General features: G+C 39.8%; 1 protein-coding gene across 2 annotated transcripts in view; it reads right to left on the bottom strand.

The window, feature by feature from the left end:
* Positions 1-752: 752 nt before the first annotated feature.
* Positions 753-20,023, bottom strand: part of CDH13 (cadherin 13) — a 441,187-nt gene continuing 421,916 nt past the window's right edge. Inside the window, exons 12-14 of one of the 2 annotated variants that reach the window (XM_058813426.1) lie at positions 19,147-19,380; positions 17,612-17,827; positions 753-2,794 (exon numbers count right to left, since the gene is read on the bottom strand). In XM_058813426.1, coding sequence (XP_058669409.1) covers positions 2,787-2,794; positions 17,612-17,827; positions 19,147-19,380 — 458 coding nt within the window. In that variant the 3' untranslated portion in view covers positions 753-2,786. Of the gene's footprint in view, positions 2,795-17,588; positions 17,828-19,146; positions 19,381-20,023 lie in introns of those variants that run through there. The other variant, XM_058813425.1, reaches the window with a different exon arrangement.

The raw sequence follows: 20,023 nt of genomic DNA, 5'->3' as shown, positions 1-20,023 counted from the left end.
GATAAATCATAGTTGTTCCTTTGTTGCAGGAAACGGACATTGGTTTTTGAGCCAGAGGTGACACCCTTTGTCCAGGTAGGAAAATTCAGATTCTGCTGTGGTTCCTCGCTTGTGTCACACCATGAACGTGCCACAGTCTGTGTTCAATGGGGAGAAACATGAAATGGCAGCTTCATCTTCTCCTGGCATGGCTGGGATGGAGCTGGGACACTTGGGAGAGGCTGGGAGGCTTTAATGTGGGAGCAGAAGTAAAGGGAAAATGGGGACGGAGGCTTGGATGCAGCTCAGGTCAGAGCTCCGGCCAGGCTCTGACCTCTCTGCACATCAAATTCTGCAGCGGATCCAAGAAGAAAGATCTTTTCCTTGGGCACAGGGTGTAGGAAGAGTCTTCCCCTTGCTGTGGAGCTCCAGGCAGAAGAGTTTTCTCTTTGCTCCTCACTTGGCTGCCCTTGGGATGGTTCACCAGACGCTCTGTGAGCCTGGGTGTAAAGCAGGGGAGGGCAGATTTTCCTGGCATTTGACAGAAATGACACCAAAATCAAGGGGGGTCTTTCCAGAGGTGGGTTTGGCTGGGTGGAGAGAGGAAAAAAGCAAGTAGAAAAGAGTATTTGTGGGGCAGGGTAATATAATTTCCTTTATTCAAGACAGAGGTTCTGTAGCTGAAAGCACAGGGTGCAGAATATCTTTGGGTGCATTCATTGAACATACACGTTGGAATGCCAGAGGTGCCATACAGTAGATAAATTGTTCCTTTTGGAAAAAAAAATTTGCTTGAAAATAATATATATATATATTTTTTTTTTTTTTTAATAAAAAAGATGTGATTGTTGATGGCAAAGCAGCAGTGAGGGATCCATACAAGGCATGGGCAGGGAGAGAGGGCCAGGAGTGTGCCCATGACAAGGGTTGGGATCAGGCAATTCCTGCTGGGATGGATGCCTGGAGCTGCCAGAGCCACTCCTGGGGTCCTTGGCCAGCTCCCAGTGACCCCCAAGTGCCACTTGGGTGACACAAGAGATCTCACTCGGTCAGGACTGCAAGAGTTAAGCTGGAAGAGAAAAACTGCTCTGAAGGCAGCTCATATCTTATCAAGAAATCTACAAGGTTAGGAAAGCTCACAACACAAACTCATTTTTCCTCTGTCTGTTGTTATTACTCCTTTTGATTAAAACAAAAAGGAAGGAAGAAAAATAAAACCTGTTTCATATTTGGTATAATACAGGAACTTGGAGAAAAGCTATTGTACAGCAAATTTTAACCACCAACACACATTTAATACCTAGTGTAGCATTATGGGAAACTAAATGTATGTCTGGACTTATTTTTAATGCTTCCAAAAATCTTTACTATTGAACCATAGATGTGGTGTGGAAGGTATGCTCATACCCTCACTGTAGTAAGGATGCCATCGAGTATGAGCCATAATTACTGTAAAAATGCTAACTAAAGAGTGCAGCTGCAAAGTTCTATTGCATAAGGAAGCTTTCTTGTTTAAACTTTAAATAAGCAAGTTTATTAAAATATTCTAAGACACTTACCTTACCCTAGTTACTGCCAAGCTCTAATAAAAGCCACAGTCTGTCACTAGTATACTTTTTTGTGTTAATTTTATAAAAATTTGGTGTGAGCTTTGATGGATCATTTACAGTTTATTAACAAGATGATCATCTTCATACAGTTAGAAGGATTTTTTTTGTTTGTTTTTTCTTGACCTTACATGCTCACAGAATAAAAAAAGGATCCATATTCATAGAGAACAAACACCCTTTTTTCCCCTGTCTGCAAACAGGTGTGGTAAGTTTACACACACAAAGAACTGCTCTTGTTACTCTTGACTGTGTGTACGTGTGTATGTATGTATATATATCTCCAAAAGGATGGACTGGTGTGGTTGTGAGGGTATTTCTGGAACAGGGCGCCAGAGGCACAGATCAGTGCTCTGCCAAGCTCTGAGCGTTGCTGTTGGATCAGCTTCTCACCTGCAGAGCTGATGAAAACATTTTGTCACCTGCCCCAGGCAACATTTCAGCCCTTTGGCCTCTCAGATCAGGCAGAGCTGCTCTCACCTGGCTGCTCCTGCATGCCCAGCTCCCCTGGGGCGGGGAGGGCAGCTCAGAGCAGGAACAAGCCCCGGGATTTGCGTTTCTCCTTTGCTGACCTGAGGTACGACAAGGGCCAGGGGCAGGTTTAAACACAGCAGGTTTAGCCACGCTGGCACAGCTCCCATTCACCTGTGGCGTTGTTCTTCTGCTCCCTCCCTTCTCTCACCCTCCAGATGAACATTTTATAAAAGCTAAACCTGTGGTAGAACTCTTCTCTCTATATAAATATATATATATACATACACTCATACATATACAAATACTAACCCACAGACAAAATATTTTCTGAACAGTTGAATAGCAACAAGTCAACAGATAGAAAAAAAAATGGAGTCAATCTGGTTTTGTGGTGTTGGTTTTTTTTTTTTTTTTTTCTTTTTTTCTGCTCACCCCAAGGTGGGGGTTTGGATGTCATGGTCTTTCAACATTCAGAGTAAATTTTGAGTAAACCTTGTGTCCTGCAGGAGGAATCCAGGGCCAAAGGGCAGAGGGGGGGAGGCTGTCAAACACCAAAGTACAGTTGGACAGATTGAGTGAGATTGCAAACTAAACTGGAGCAACTGAGGCTGAGGAGTGAAGAACAGTCCTTGTAAACTGCAATCTTCAGAGCTGATGGGGTTTTCTTTCCTTTATTCTTCTCGTTGCCGTGGCAACTCGGTAGGACAGCTTCAAATGGCAGAATTCTTACAGACCTAAAGAGGAGATGGGAGTGAGTATTGCCATGCAAATCACAGCATCTTTAAGGGTTTGGCGTTTATTTCCCCCCAGACAAATTGCTGGTTGGGTGCATGAACATTGCCAATAGTTAAATATCGATTATCTGGATCCAGAAAACAATTAATTGTGAGTGCAGAAATCTCCAAGAGGAAAGCCCAAAATGTCATGTGGGGCAGTCAGAGACCTTTGTGGTGCAGTTCTGGAAAATGTGGGGAGAGGATAAATCCTGAGCCAGGAGCTGATTCCCCCCTTGGGCACCTCCATCAGTTCCATTTGTGCCCAAGGAAATTCCAGCCCCTCCCTCCCTGCACACCCTGACAAGCAAACAAACAATATTGTTTTTGAAAAATATAATGTATATATTATATTATAATATATAATAATATAATACATATAATTTATTATAACAATATAATAATATAACAATAATATAATAACACCATTATATAATACTGTTATAAAATATAATATGAAGATTATATATTATATTATTATATTTCATTATAGTTTATATATTATAATATAATATAATATAATATAATATAATATAATATAATATAATATATTATAATATTATATTATATTATATTATATTATATTATATTATATTATATTATGGTATATTATAGTATAGTATATATAAAAATATAACACTCTAATAGAGCTTTATAGTTTGTGAATAAAAGGGAATAAAAGGGCTGGTGTATCATATTAATGTTGCTACATAAATATAAGGCTTTTATGTGGGGTTTCTATGAAATAAAGTGAATGAAATAAAGCACTTGAATTCTGTTTTAGATGGACACCCTGATAATACCAAGGCAGTAAAGAAATTCAGAAAGGAGAATTCAGGAGCAAATCTCACATCAGCTGTAGCTCACACTCAACCTATAAAACCAAGGGAAAGACACAGCAAAACTCAGGCAACAAATGTTTGTCTGATATTTATTGCATCTGTGCACTTCAAAGATTGCAATATTGCAATATTGGTAGTTTTGTCACCACCACAGAAATGTAATGGTCAATGTTAGATGCTGGTTTGTGCCCTTTAAAAATTTTAATGATCTGTTTGCCTTTTAGGGCAAATTAAATTTAATTTAATTATTGATAAGGCTGTTTTGTTTTATCTGTTTCTTTCTTGTTATCCTTTGAACTGATGTCAATATTGAATTCTGCAGCAATGCAGGCACCTGGATGCCAACACTGCCTGCCCCTTCCCTGCAGTGCCTCAGTTCTGCTAAACAAAGGTAAATAAAGCAAATTAAGGGTAAGAAATCCACAGAGGTGCTGGTGGATGGGGCTCACTGAGTGAGAAGTTTAACTGAGATTTCCAAATAGGACAAAATCTGGAATTGCTTGGCACGTGGATTACTATCCTGCTGCTGAAAGAAAAGGTCTGGCCACAAAATCAGGATCCAGACTCACATATAGGAGATTTATGGTCATGACTGCCAAAGTCTGGATGTATTTGGATTAGGGATGCCAGCTAGAACTAAATTCTCATAAACAACCGGATCTCCTGGGTGGTGAAAAGAAAGAATTTGAGACTGCTCTCGTAGACAACCTGAAAAATAGCATTTCCAGATCCCAATGAAGCTTAGTGTCATTAAAGGGCATTTGTTTAATCCTGCCTCAAAGGAGCTGACCCTGCTCTGAGATTGATGGAGCTGCTCTGAATCCTTGGGAGATCCTTGGGGGTCTCCCTGCCCAGGACAGGCACTTGGCCATGATGAATGGGCAGCAGCTGTGGTGCTGGGTTTGTGTGCAATGCACAGGCTGGGACCTCACCAGAGAAATCTGTCAGCACAGAATTTATCAATTCCCCACCAAGTGCAGCAGCCACTGAGCTGCTTCACCCACAGCCTGTAAATAAGGGGCAGGGTTTGTGATTTATGTGCACACCTGAAGAAAAGCTTGTATATTTTACATTATTTTGACAGGCATAATGAATGTGTGTGAACCTTTCATTCACATTGTGGGATGTACAAAAACTAGTTAGTTCGGCTTTAATTATGTCTCTTTCTCCTTTGCTATTTTTGTATCTATTGAAGGCCAGTTTGTCTCTCACAAGGAGTTTTTGACCCTCCCTGTTACCCCAGATGTCTCTGCCCATTCCTGCCTCCTTTCACCTCAAAGCTCTGCAATCCCTGCCCAGATTTTCTTTCACTGAAATTTCTTCTCAGCTCCATTCTTCCTTGCTTTTAATCCATTTAATCACATGCCTGAAAATGATGCTCCCTTGGCTCCTGGGACTATCTCCTCCCTTAGCTTAACCATGATTTCTCTAATCACTTCTCCAGCCTCTCCTTTGGTCTCATTCCTCCAGTTTATTTTTTTAGCAAACCTTTTTCCCCTCACTTTGGTTTCTTCCCCTTCTCAGTGCCACCATCCTTTCCTGCTCAGCAATGACATTGTTGCTGACAGTTCAGAGCTCTTACTCTCTTTTCCCACTTTTCCATTTAGTCTAAGATGTCAGCCTCTAGCTCTGATAACTTTTGGATGTTTTCCTGACAGCTCTGCACAGCTACAACTCAGCTCTTAAACCTTCCCCCTAAAGCTCTCCCTTCTTTGATTACTCAGGACAACCCCATCATCCTGCCTCTTGTTCAAGCCTGAAAGCACAAACAAACCAGAGGAGGTTTTTTGTCATGGAATCTCCTTTCTAGCTCTGTACATTTAGGTTGTGTCAGTCTGGAGGATTCTCTCTCACAGGTTGTCCCAAAGGGCTTTTTGTAGCCATTCAAAGAGCTAAATCCCCGACCAGGCTCTCACTCAGCAGCTTTGCAGCATCTTTCCTGAGCCCCTGACAAACTGAGCTGCTGTGTGCTCATCTCCTGCCAGCCCTGTGCTCCACAGAGCATTTTCCTGCTCTGCCACTTGGACAAAACCTCTGTGGCTGTGGCTCCTTCCCTGCCTCTTTCCCCCTGGGCATTCCTGGATTTTCCCTGCAGGAATTCCCTGGTTTTCCTCTCATTCACACCCCTGAGGTGTGTTCAGAGAAACCTGGGCCCCTTCCACAAAAAGCTGTGTCCCAACATCTGCTGGCACTTCCACAAACCCCTGGCATTGGCAGAGGGTGCCAGGACCACTCAGGATTCAGCTAAGCCTTGTGTGAAAAGAATTATTCCAATTTCACAGCCATGAATGGTGACTGAGTAGAAAGAAGGGTTTTTTCCATCTAATTTTCTATGTCATGAGTCTCCCTACCCTGAACTGTGCACTTAGACCTATACCCCCCCCAAAGTATAATAATTTTTATTTAATAATAATTATTGAGTAGAAAAGGAGAAACTTTTGCACAGGTGGATTATTTAGAGGAATAGTTTTTGCTTCTAGAAATCAGATTCAACACTCAAAATTATAATCTGTGAAGTTCCAGTAGACAACCTTTGGTAAATAAGAATATGCAAGATCAAATTTATCTTTGTTCTTTCTGTTGCACACAAAATTGATTGCAAATTGTTCTGTCCTAGAGAGCATCAGTCTTTTATTTTCTGCGGTTAATAACAAGTGTCAGTTACAAATTTAGTTTCTACAAAGAGTCTGATAAGGTCATGTAAGGTGTTAATTGGATAAACATCCTGGCCAGTAACTCCCTTAACACAAAATCTACAGGAATCAAAGATAACCAAAGTATTGGCTGGGAAATTCAATGTTTATCCTTAATCAAGGATAACCAAAGTATTGCCTGGAAAACTCAATGTTTATCCTCAATCAAAGATAACCAAAGGATTGACTGGGAAATTCATTGTTTATCCTCAATCAAGGATAACCAAAGTATTGCCTGGAAAACTCAATGTTTATCCTCAATCAAGGTTAACCAAAGGATTGCCTGGAAAATGTAATGTTTATCCTCAAGCACGGATAACCAAAGGATTGCCTGGAAAACTCAATGTTTATCCTCAATCAAAGATAACCAAAGTATTGCCTGGAAAACTCAATGTTTATTCCTAACCATGGATAACCAAAGGATTGCCTGGAAAACTCAACCTGAATGTGAGGAAATCATTGAAACCAACACAACCGCTCTGTTGCAAACTCACTGGGGATCTCTGAGCCTCTGGTCCATATTTGAAATCTCTCTGTTCTCCCAGCTGGATTTCCAGTGTTCATTACTGTTTCTTGTGTAGGAATTGTAGTTTTCTTGTTGGCTTTTCTTTTTATTTATTGTCCCCATAAAAAAGGAACAAATGAAACTTCCAGAAATGTTCACACAGAGCCAAATTTTAGAATCTACTTCTTATTTGAGCCCCAGCTCACCTGGTGACTTTTCCACTCACTTTGATGGGGTTGCATTGGTTTTTAGGTTTTTTTTTAATTCAATAAAATACATTATTATGTATTTTATAGCACAGATAATTTATAGTTTGCAGCTGGCAATAGCTCATAAAATTTATTAGTATTTAAGGAATATTGTGAGCATAAAATGTGCAAATAATGCACTCAGGGAGCACATTTGCTGATCAATGAGAACTATTTCTTTTAAGAACTTAATTCCCTGGCAAGCCTGTGCCTGGCAGGTTTAGATCTGCACACTAATGATAATTAGGCCTAGTAATTATTTTATTTTCTTTCTATCAGCTCTGTCTCTATATCTGGCTTCAGCACTCAGGGATTATTACCCACCCTGTGTTGTTTTAGATGTAATTTGACAGAAATTACCTACAATGAGTGATTTGCTGCCCAAAGCACTCAAGCCACAAGGGTGGGAAGGGAATTTTTATTCTTATTTTGTCACTTCCACCTTTCCCTTTGGGTATCCAGCAGCACTAAGCACAGCTGTAGAGAATGTATTTCTCCAGAAACCTCTCTCATTTCAGTCTCTAATGTGATCTTCACCAATTTTATCTCACAGTTTTACCTCTTTGATACTTGAGACACGTTCAGCCTTGTTCTTTCTGAGATAACAGTGAGACAGCACAGAATCCACAGAATGCCTAGGTTGGGAGAGACCTTAAAGATCCATAGCAGTGACAAAGGCAGGGTTACTGCCATGCGTTTCTGAATTATTGCATTTCTGTCAATGGGCTCAGGTAAGAAAGCACGGAACCTTCTCAACAGCAGCTGGTGGCTGTTGGCATCAGGAAAGTTTGGAAGTGAAGATTTTGATCCGCTGGTCAAGAAAACTGACAAACATTGTTGGAATTTGTCTGGATCTAATGTACTAATAGCATTAATAAAAATAATTATACTGTGGGGATACAGGTCTAAGTGCACAGGTCAGGGTAGGGAGACTCATGACATAGAAAATTAGATGGAAAAACCCCTTCTTTCAACTCAACCAAGGTCTACTGGCTGTACTTGGAGTTGATGATGGTGGCCAACTCCACAGGAAAGCTCTGAATTAGAGTTTCAAAAGTTGATTTCTTTTGAAAAGGTGTAATTTACCTAATTCAGCCCAAGTTCCTAATGCTGGCATCTTCAATGACTGCAGAGACATCTCCCTGCCTCTGTCACACTGGGCTAACTCAAGGTTTACTCCTCATGTTCAGCCACAAAACAGAAGAAAACTGAGAAAAAGACACACAGAATTTAAGACAAAGATTTCATGATCTGCATTCCAGGGAAGAAGCAACTGGTGGGATGTAAATTCATTCCCCGAGGTTCAGGCTGCCGAGAGCTCACATTCCAGCAGAGCCCTTCCCTCCAGCCAGCCAGCAGTGGGGTCTGCAGAACTTCTGACCTCAGAAAATGCTTTGGTGTCCCCCAGCTTTCCCTGCTGCAGCCAGAGCTTTCTCTGAACTCATTTACATTACATTAGTGACTCAGTTCCCTGCTTATTTTAAAGAAACAGGTCTAAACTGAGTAATTAAAAGCCTTTGAAAGATGTGCTCTTTATGAGCCCAAGATCACCCTCTATTTCACAGACTCTTCTTCTACACTGCAGTTAAAACCTCATAAAAATTGAAGGCATTTAAGTTTCTTGCTGACCCTGTGTACAGGAATGAGCTTTACCCAAAATGCATTCATCCTTTAATTCCCATTAAAAGAAGAGAGTTAACGCAGCTGGAGTTTGGAGTTCAGCTCATGCACGCTCCATTTCTTTCAATTACCCTTTCATCAGAAATATTGCATTAATCTGGCATAATTAAAAGGCTACATTACATCATGGACTTTATTGAAACCTCAGTAATGCTAAAGAGGTAACAAAAGTGATAGAAGAGATCAGCTCTGTGCTTCTGATTAGGCAGCTAATCAACATCCAGGTACTTCTTTCCTGGATTTACCATCTAGGAAAGGTCATTAATTAGAGGCATAGTTATTAGTTTAGCCTCCACGTAGAACTTTGAAAAATATAAATTATTTTCATGTGCATCAGTGGTTGATCTGTCACAGGAAGGTTTAAACAGCACAAGTTTCATAGTGTGCCTATAAATTATTATAAATTTTCCCCAAAATCTCATTGCATTTGAAGGACTATTCCCAGACAGATTCCCTGTGTTTTCATTCCTGCAATTAAGAAATCTGGGTTTAATATCAGCCAGAACAAACTGCTGATCTCACTGGCCACAACACCTTAGGGAAAAGTTTACAGAGACTCCAAAAGTAAATTAGTTTATCCTGAAAATCTGCAGCTTATACCATCACACACAATTTGTTTCTCATTTAAGTGAGAAATTATTTGAAATTACCCTGTTAAGGATGGGAGAAGCACTGTGTGAAATGAGAGGCTCATAATTGCCCTCAGAGCTTTGGTGGGCTCTGATAAATCAGAGCCAGGGTTTGACTGCAGAGCTGAAACTCTGCCAGGGGCTCTGAAATCAGCCCAGAGTGGCAGGGAGGGGAAATGTGCCAGTGCCAAGTCCCCAGCTGGCACTGGAGACACATTCCCCCTGCTGAGGTCATTTCACCCGCGGGACACCAGCATTAGTGGCTCTCACTCTGCTAATTTATTATAATACATTTATTTTTATTATATTAATTAATATTAATATATAGAAATATATCAATATATAAAATATATTGATATTATTATATAATAGAGTTATATAATATATATATTAGATAACCAATTTTATTTTTATTATATATAATTATTTATATATTTCTAGATAACTAATTTATAATATAGAATATTATATTACTATTTTTATAATTATATTTATTATAGTTATATAAAACTATATAATATAGTCATAATATAGTTATATAATATATAATACATAAATATAATATACAATATAGAATATATAATAATTAATAATCAATATATAATATTCAATGTATTATATATAAATATAAAAATATAGATATATATAAATATAAAAATATATAAAAAGAAATAAATATATATTTATTTTATATATGTATAAAATAAATATATTGTATATATAAAAAATATATATTTTGTTATTATAAATAATAAAATATATATTTTATATATTATATATAAAAATTATATATATATAATATATATAAATATATATAAATTATATATATTTTTATACATATATTAAAAATATATATATATATATAAAATTTATTATATTTTTTATTAGGAGACTGCAGTGGCAGATCCCAATCAGGGCTGGAGGAAACCAAAGTGCTCTTTCTTCCGACCCTGGCAAGGGCAGTGCTGAATCCTTGTTTGTGCCTCCCCTCTTTCCTGTCAGGTACTCACACACACTCCCTGTGTAATGAGCTGTTCTTAACAAGTGAATAAAAGAAACATTTTCTGAAAGAAACTTTGCTCAGACGAAGCAAAATTCCGACTCTCCTTGGTTAGAAATTCAGAGCCATGTGCTTCCCTGGGTTTATCAAATAAAAACCATTTTCTAATACAATTCCTGTTCTCCAGGGAGGTGAAGAATCTCACTGGGAGAGGGGGAGTTTCGGGGCAGAAAAGCCAAGATGTGCTCCATTATTATTTTTTTTAAAAACTGATGTGAATTTCAGTTGGATACTTTGTCAAAGCAGTGTTGCCTTCATTTGAGCAATAGGGAATAAATGCTTCCTTCATTTTTCACTGCTGTCAAAACTAAACAATTGCAGAGGAGGCTGCCTGCAGCCTGCCTGGATATTTCCCCACGCTCTAATCTGATAAATGGAATGGAATGGTTGGAAATATTCAACAAGTGAAATGCATAAGTACAGTTTGGAAATGGCAGCACTGAACAAGTCTGCTGGTTTTTTTTTTTTTTTCATAGGGATGCTGAAAATGAAATGCATCAGCTGTAGCAGGGAGCCAACCTTTTAAAGGGCTGGAAGCTGCTCAGGCACTCAGATCTCATCTCCCACAGCAGCACTGCACAGGTTACCAGCAGTTTTAAATAAGCAGAACATGAACGATCCAGACACATTCAGATCTGTAGGTACAGACTAAACCCAGCTTGAAATCCTAAATTAATCATCTGAAGAAATCCTTGTTGAGTAAGAATAAAAACCAGAGTGAAGGATTATGCTTAGAAGCCACAGAAAAGGAAAAAAAAACAAACTAGAAAATCCAAAACTAGAAAAAACCAAACTGTTGGTATCAACACCTGCTCATTTCAAATTTTTTGAAGAATTGCTCCTAAAGTGGCACTTACCTAACCACCAATTAATGACCTATCCCAATTAATTCTATTGATAAAGTGAGGCTTTAAGATCTCATCTAAAACACTCCAAACATTAATGGCCCTTTAAAAGGCTTTGTAAGTACCCACTGGGTATTGCAGAAGCAAAGGCAGCAGCATCAAACCTTCAGGCACCACAAATCTCCTCCTAATCTTTAATATCCTGCCCAAATCTGAACACAAAGCTGTTTACATTGAGTTATCTGGATGTTATAAAGGGAAAAGTATAAAAGGAATAGGAAAAACTGTTATGGGGTAAATAGCCAAGGATAGACATAGTGAAAAGAAACAAACATCTCACAATGTACAGTGACCATTAATGGCAGGAAAAAATACTTCAACTGGTCATGTATTCAGTGCCAGTTTTTAATCATGGGCCACTCCAGAGCAATCCTGACCATAAATATCTGAAATTCAATATTTATGCGGCTTTAAGAAGTTGTTCAGAGAAGAAACACAAAATATTATGTCCCAACAATTACTGTGGAGCACTGTTGAGAAAATGAAAACATAAAAGCGTTCACTTGAATTCCCAGCACTAAATGGGCCATCAAACCAATCTCTCTGAATGTCCCTTTCATCCTCCAGAATGACCATCAGCAATAACACTGCAGCTCCTGGGGAAGGAGCTGCATTTGCTCCCTCCTGCATTCCAAGCACACATCTCCCAAACCGCCCCCTCTGCTCACCTCTGCTCTCCTGCAACGTGTTTGGATGGTTTCAAATGTGTGCAAAATGCCATTTCCCACCTAACTGACTCCATCAAATGCAGTGTTATTGAGCACATTTCAATATGCTGATGTGTAATTTGGGGGCATTTCTATTTGTCTTGTCTGGTGTACAAACATCCTGTCCCCAATTATGGGCATCCATATGGATTTCTGGGCCATTTCAAGCCCCATTAATTTTAGGTGGGCTCCCAAACTGCACAATATGTTGCAGGACTGGAAAAAAACCTGCAGTGAAATCAGAAGAATGGACACAGCTCTGTGTTAAAATTGAGATTCAAATCAAGGCTGGCTCAAATTGAAGCAGTCTCTTAAGCTCAAACCATCCTTTCCTTAGAAATCAACCCAAATAAAAATGGTGTTTTTCTCATACAGGCACTTGAGAAAGCATCTATTTCAGTGATATTTAGCTGCAAAAACAATAATATTAATGTGGACCAAAGCATCTGTAAAAAGGCAGTGAGTGATAGTGGATATTGCTGCTGTTGTTTGGTTTGGGAGGTAAGATTTACATCACTGGAACTCACTAAATATCAGCAATCTCCAATTTCTTGGAGAGCAAAATTTAGGTGATATTTTAGGTACCTACATGGTTGTGGTCTAGCAAGAGAAGGCAACTCAAATTAGAGCAGTGCAAAAATAAATAAAATCCAAATAACCCCCTCAATAAAGCACCTTTCACAGCAAAACTCTCCAATTTTAATAGTTTCTGCAATTCTAGCCAAAATAGGGATATTTGATTTCTCAGAAATGGGAAAATGCATCTTGCAGACTTCCTTAATCTTTTTAATTAAACTGATTTTTTAAAATTTATTTAAAAATAAACTGCTCTGAAAAGTAGAAAATTGCTGTAGAAGATTGAAGTGTGCTAAAACAACCTAAAATATAAAAAGAGAACAACCAAACCCAACCAACAAAACAAAGAAACAAGAAGTGTTGGTTTTAGCAAATTCACCTATTGGGAACCCTTCCTCCGGAACTGGACGGAACAGGGATGAACTTTCCCCTTTTTTTCTTGGGAAAACCCAAAAACTCTACTGGAAAAAACCCAATTGTTGAGTCCTGAAGGAAAAAAAAACAGACAACCTGACAGTTTAAAACTCAGCCAAGAAATTCAAAATAAAGGCTGAAAAGTGGGAATGTGCAGGTAACAGATCTGCAGAGGGAATGGAAAGAGCAGTGACCTGGAAGGTCTGTTCCATTTGGAACCTGCTCTGATTTGTCTCATTCTGGTGCCTTTCAGGAATGCTCTGTTTCACTTTTCAGCCATTTGATGTTCCTGCACAAACAACACGGGGTAAACAAGAGATACAGGGGCTGCTGTGGCTTTGAAAAATGAGCTGGGCGAGAGATAACACTGCAGGATTAACTCTGCCTGTCCTGATCCATGGAAATTCAAACCTACCAGCTTCATATAATTCATTTTTTTACATTTTTTGGGGTGTTTTTTGGGTGTTTTTTTGTTTTGTTTTGTAGTTGTTTAATAATAAACACATCATTTTCAAGGGATAAAAAAAGCCACCTGTATTTTCTCTATTGGCCCCGTACCTTTATTCCTCAAATCAGAAAAAAAACCCCAATACAGAGAGGGACAGCCAACACTAAACAGGAAAAGTTTGTGGAAATTACTAGGAAATTAAATTCAAAGGCATCTCTAAGGCTTTTTTTTGCAATTGCAACACAGATATCTGTGCCAGTCTCTGTTTTTCAAACACACCTGAGGCCTTTCACCCTGACTTTAACAAATGAATTGCAATGTAGACACCTCCAGCTTATTTAATTTCTTTAAGGCAGCACTTCCCCCTGGTCTGGCACCTCACTTTCTGTTCAGAATAATGGAAGTTTTCACTTATTTCAGCTTAAGTCAACTTGCAGCTTTGTAGTCCATTGGTCAGGTGAACAAAATAAAGCTTCTTATTCATGGTTGATAGTAAAAAAAGATAAAAAATTGGGTTTTTTCAACATGAAGTTCAAATCCCAGTCTTTTTATAACAAGGAAATTTAAGTACAATATTAGTGACACAACCATTGTGCCTTTTATTCCCTTCATTCCACACATTTGAATCTAACGTGGTCTTTTATGTTGGTAGAATATAAAAGAAGATATGAAATGCAATTACCATTCTATGATTATGCAATTAAGTGAAATAGTTATTATAAAATCAAAAGCCCAGAATTCAAATACCCCTTTAAATAGTAATAATAATATAAATAATTTGTAATAGATCTAAAGCTTAGTTCTGCCAGCCACAGTGGTTCTTTCTCAGTATCCCACAGGGCTTGGGGCAGATTTTGTGCACAAATTTGTTTTTGGCTCGTTTTGCTTTGCCATCCCTCGCCCTTGTGGGATGCTGTAGGAGCTCTCTCAATGAAAACATTGAGGAGCCTGTTTGTGATTCTGGTGGTGAGGATCCCTTTTGTAGCTGAGTTCTGAGCAGAGCAGGGTTGGCTGTGTCACCTGGATTCGCTGCAGCGCTCAGGGACAATCCCAGAGCAGCCCCAGACATGCTCAGACAGATTTTCTCTTTCCTCACTCACTCTCTTCATCCAAGAACTGATTGCTGCTGCTCCCTCCCTGACCAGGAACCCAGGATGGTTTTTTCATGTTTTTTCCCTCAATCTGAACTACTAAAATCTGAATTTTGTCTGAACATTTGGTGCTTTCTTGTCTCCAGTAATGGCAAGGAAAAGCTGACAGAGGACAAAGTGTCACCACATGGAGTCTCATCTTAAACACAGAGTCTGCTTTAATGACAAGTGACAATATCCTTTCCAATATTTGTCACCATTACCTGTTGTAACTTTGGAAACTCCTCTGCCTGTCCTCTCTCCATCATTCCAGCTTGACCTCAGTAAAATTAGGTTAAATACAAAACATACAAAGATGCTCCAATTAACTCTGTGTTCATCATCCTTTAATCCCACCTCATTGTTTTGTTGTGCAAATCTGCTCATATATTTTGGCATCTCATATTTTCTATTTCTGGCTGCCAGGAACTCCTAATTTTTTCTTGTTCCAGCTCTGTCTCCCTTCCCAGGGGCTTCTGGGCAAGCGTGCAGTCTGTATCCCATTATGCCTCAATATAGTGAGCACAGTAGGAAGTCTCCAGAATGGGAGGAACTGCTGGGTTTTGCATCCATTTCAGTTTTAATCAGGCTCTTCACTTGTGTGCTCAGACACTTCAGAAATCTGCCACATCTGACTTCTTTCATGATTTACTGAGGAGGCACATATTCTAAGTATAGCTAATAATTGCGCCATTTAAATGATAATACCAAGATGTTTTCCACAGGAAAGATATTCATGCAGGGCTCTTGCACAGGGCTATCTATCCTCACACCAGATGTCAAATACAAAAAGAAATACTTTGGCATGAGTTACAAAGTTCATTTGACTGAAGGATTTACCTCCCAGGAACAAGAGCCCCATAAAATACAAACACTGGGAGCAAAGTCAGCCACGTAAGGGCTTTTGCTAAAATTAAACCCATAACTTGCCACTAGAAATGGGACGTTTCATCTGTTCAATAAGCACTAAAGTTCTCTTTGTTTTTATGGCATCATAATCTTTGATTACTCTGATAAATATTTGGACTATACAAAACATTGCAATGGAGCTAATCACAGTTATAAAAAATCTGTGTGTGGAAATGAGTTGGGAACGGGGCGATGGCAGCACATTTCAGAGGAGTTCAAACACAGAACCACATTATTTTAACTGGCTCCCAGTCTCTTTCCTTTCTGTGTCTGTGCAGTGCACACCTGAGGAGAATGCTCAGGGGACTTGTGGTGTTTGCTGGCTTTGCACAGACATGGATGGGAACAGTTCCAGAGGTGGAACAGCCATGGAATACCCTTGGGATGCCCTTGGGGTGTGTTCCACCCACAGCTGAGCTGGACAAGACCTGTAGCCAACAAGAGCAACTCAAAAAGTGCTTTCCAATACTTAAAACTGGTTTTATAATTCAACCTAAGGAAAATGATCAGGCTTCTTGGTGGGGGCTGTAAAGAACCAACATGAAAATGGCAACTTCCCAAAGCACAAAGCTTTTCTCTACCCCTTTGTATTTTGAGCAGATGAATTAATGTAAATAAAGTTCAAGTGCAAATCACATCAGATAAGAAAGCAATTCCAGTGGTGAAAGTCACGCCTAGTGTAGCAGCAGCAACATTTATGAAGTGGCAACAGGAATATATTTGAATCAATGGGCTGCACATTTATATCACTGCTGCAATGGTGTCACACCCTGTCAAATATTTTTAACTTATTACCCCTAACAGCTCAAGTTTGCATTTGGTTCCAGCAGACTGAGCCCAGCCCAGCTGAATCAGAGCCAAAACAGATCCTGTAGATGTCACTGGTTGAGACTAAGAACAGGAATTTGCACTTAGCATTTATACAGTCCTTTTCATCTTCAAAGAGCATCACAAACATCAGCTGCTAGCAGCTCACAACGACCTTCATGCCAAGCTTTTGGGATAAAAGGAGAAGGAAACGGGGCAGGATGTGTGCTCAAGCACACAGCAAGCCTCAGGTGCAGAAGGGATCCCTGCCTTGACCTCTCCCTGCCTCGTGGCACATGTTATCTCCTGGAGAATCCAAGGCCTTTCACCACGGCTCAGGTTTTAAGCCACTTTAAAATATATTCTGTTAATAGAAGATGAAGGTAACAGTGCTGAAATAACAGATTTACTGTCATAGTTGTAGGATACAGCTGTTCCTTTGGGTAGGAATTCAAAACTAACGCTGCATCAAAAAGTTTGCTGGCAGCTGTCACAGGACTACCCAGGGACATGTCCTGTTTAAATTTGTGCATTCCATGGCATTGAGTTCTTACTTTCAAATCATTCTGGGATTTTTTTCCCCACTTTCAAGTCAAGCTTTCCAAATGAGATTTACAAAATTCCTTTCTCATAAAGAGCAGAAATTCCTTTTACCTGGCAGTTTTCTCCACCCTCCAAGCCAGCCTGGCCATTTGATTATCAGCTCTGGGTGGTTCTAAGCCCAGAATCTCAAATAGGTTCCTCCTGTTCCAGTCACTTGCACATTTTATGTGGAGGAACAGATTGAAGCAGACAGGCCTCGTTTTCCTGGTGACCCAGAGCAGCCATTGTTACAGGAACACCTTTAATCTCCTCTTTCTGGGCTTGAATTGAATTCAAGTGGGGAGAGATGAAAGCAAGCATTGCACAAATCTGCTGCTACAGCTGGTACCTCTCAGTTTATCATATGGTAGCTCTGGTTCCCTTTGATTCCTCTTAGAATTATTGCTTCTACTTCTTAATTTGACAATCAGACATCCATTTATATATATATATATACATATATATTGATTATGAAAAATCCCTCTTCCCCCCATCTTTCTCACTCATGGGAAAAGAACCCAAAATTCTAGCATTATGATATCAATCTGTGAATTTAACTCCTCCCCTGGAGGGTTTTCTGATACAGGGTACAAATGAGCAGAAAAGCAACATTTCATTACTTAGAGCTCAGCAAAAGACTTACAAAATAAACTGAGGAGTGAAAGGAGGATTAGGGTCAGGCTGATGTGGAGAGCATCACTGGCACTGCAGTCCATTTTGGATTTCTTGCAGGTACACACTTGTAATCTCAGTTCTGTGGTGTTGGTCAGAGGAGGTTTCCCAGAATCTGTCACTGAGATGGGGATGTTGTAATTGGCCTTTTTCAGGTTCTGCAGCAGGATCACCTGGGCATGGGTATCTGCAAAGGATGAGGGCACAATCAACCAAATTGCTTGGGAGAGTGAAGGAGTCCGCAAGCAACATCAGACATGCCAGTCAGTCATGGAAATCAAGATGAAAATGAGAATACTCTAAGAAAAAAACCAAAATAATTGAATTGGAAGGAAAAGAGAGTCCTGAAATTCTTTCATGGGCTGAAATCTAATTACAAACTTATTCCAAACCCCACCAAAAGAAAGACTTGTAAGAACCCCTTTTATTTAAATACATTATTTGGTCTGTAAATTGCCTGTGCAAGCTAATGTCTAATGAAATGCATTTGAGGGCATGTCACCCCCAAAATGACAAAAAGAAATAATAAATTTACTTGCCAAAGGAAAAATAGCCCTTCTTGCTGGGAAATACAGGGAAAAACTGCTGAAACACTGGGAAGGGAAGGGAAGGGAAGGGAAGGGAAGGGAAGGGAAGGGAAGGGAAGGGAAGGGAAGGGAAGGGAAGGGAAGGGAAGGGAAATAAAGCTCTTTAGAAATCCACAGATCTTCTCCACCTGGAGAACTGAGGCCACAGCAGCTCCTGGCACGCAGGTGGGTGTGATAATTCTTTCAGATGTGACAAAAGGGTGGTTTGATGTTTGGAGAATAGCCAAGAAAACAGCTTTTTCCTCCAGCCAGTACAGCCATCACATCAATCTCTAGATATTTCTAAAGCTATGACATGAATTTAAAAATTGGAGAGTGGCAGAAAAAAATAAAACATTCCAGAAAAGAAACAAGAATAATTACATTATGAAGAAATGTTGTACTTTGTGTCCACAATTTGACACACAAACCTTCGGCAATCTCATGATCCTCTTACCAATTGTGCAAGGTTGCAGTGCATTGGGAGATTTTATTTGTGAAGAGTTTAAATACTTAAAATTAGGAAGTTTTTCAATTGCATTGCTAAAGCCCATGCAAAACTTCCATGCTGTCCTACAGCAAAGCCTTGTGCACCTTGTACAAAATAATTGTGTGCCATGAGATGCAGTAATCTTCACAAAATTATCAGTTATTAATAGCCCCTGATTAATGCAAAATAGAGGGAAGAAAATTCAGCCAATACAAGAGATTAATGCAAAACTGAGAGAGGAAAGTTCAGCCAACACAAGAAGAGAAGGAGCTGCAGGTTTCAGCTGGTCCAGCAGCCCCAGCACAGGGTAAAGCAGCAGCTTTAGGTATTTCCATCCTACAAAACTTTCATTCAAAACCCCTCCTAGATTCCCCCCGTGCCTCAGGGAGAGTGCCCTGGGATGGAGAATTGGGAAGAATAAATACACAAAAATCCAAGTTCCAGCCTTACTGTTGAGCCTGTTGATTCTCCACAACTTCTCTGGGCCGGATTGCTTGCTGAGCTCAAATTTGAATGGGTCTGTGTTGGGATGAAGGTCCTTGTCTGATGCTCCTAGAACCACGACCCTGAGATCTTTTGCATCATCACAAACTTTTGCCAGTGTTGGATAAAGGGATGGGACGTTGTCATTGACATCCTCCAAGGTGATGTGCAAAGTTCCTGTGCCCGTAGCAGGAGGGTTACCTAGAGGAAAAAAACAAACATCTGTTTATTAAATCACATTTCCATAAACTCTTGCTCCTATTTGCACCTGCAGGCTTGCAAAGGGGAAATAATTTTTTATTGTTCTTACCTCTTTTATATGGAAATTATTGCTTAAAAAACCTGATGAGTCACTCTTGTAAATTCATTGCTGATTTTCAGAATGAAGCCTGTCTGATTCTCTACAGTACGGAAAATTATTCTAAGGAAACCTCTGGGAGAGGAATATTTTGAAGTTAAAATGAGAGTAGGACATGAATAGATATCTGGAACAGAATCTGTTCATCAGCACATACTGAGAGAAACATACTGGGAACCATCCCCCAGATAGATAGCACAGTGTTCAAAGAATGAAGAATAAGAAGTGAGAGGAGAAAGAGGGAGGAATCGGATGCTGAGGTGGTGCCCAGAAGCAGAACAGCACCAGATCATCCCCAGCAGCCCTGAGGGCCACGAGCAGCTCTGTCAGCAGCACTGAAACGTGCCAGAGCAGCCCTGGGCAATGAGCTGGGTTATTCACCCTGAGCTTTAAGCCTTGCAGAGTGATTGCCAGCCTGCCCTGGGAGCCAGCTGCAGAGTGAGCCTGCTGTTTGCTCACCCTGCAGGGCTCAGCGCCAGGCTGGCA

Source organism: Ammospiza caudacuta, chromosome 13 (assembly GCF_027887145.1).
Source record: "Ammospiza caudacuta isolate bAmmCau1 chromosome 13, bAmmCau1.pri, whole genome shotgun sequence".
NCBI lineage: Eukaryota > Metazoa > Chordata > Aves > Passeriformes > Passerellidae > Ammospiza > Ammospiza caudacuta.
Note: the sequence above shows the minus strand (reverse complement) of the source record. Positions and strands in the feature narration are given on the sequence as shown.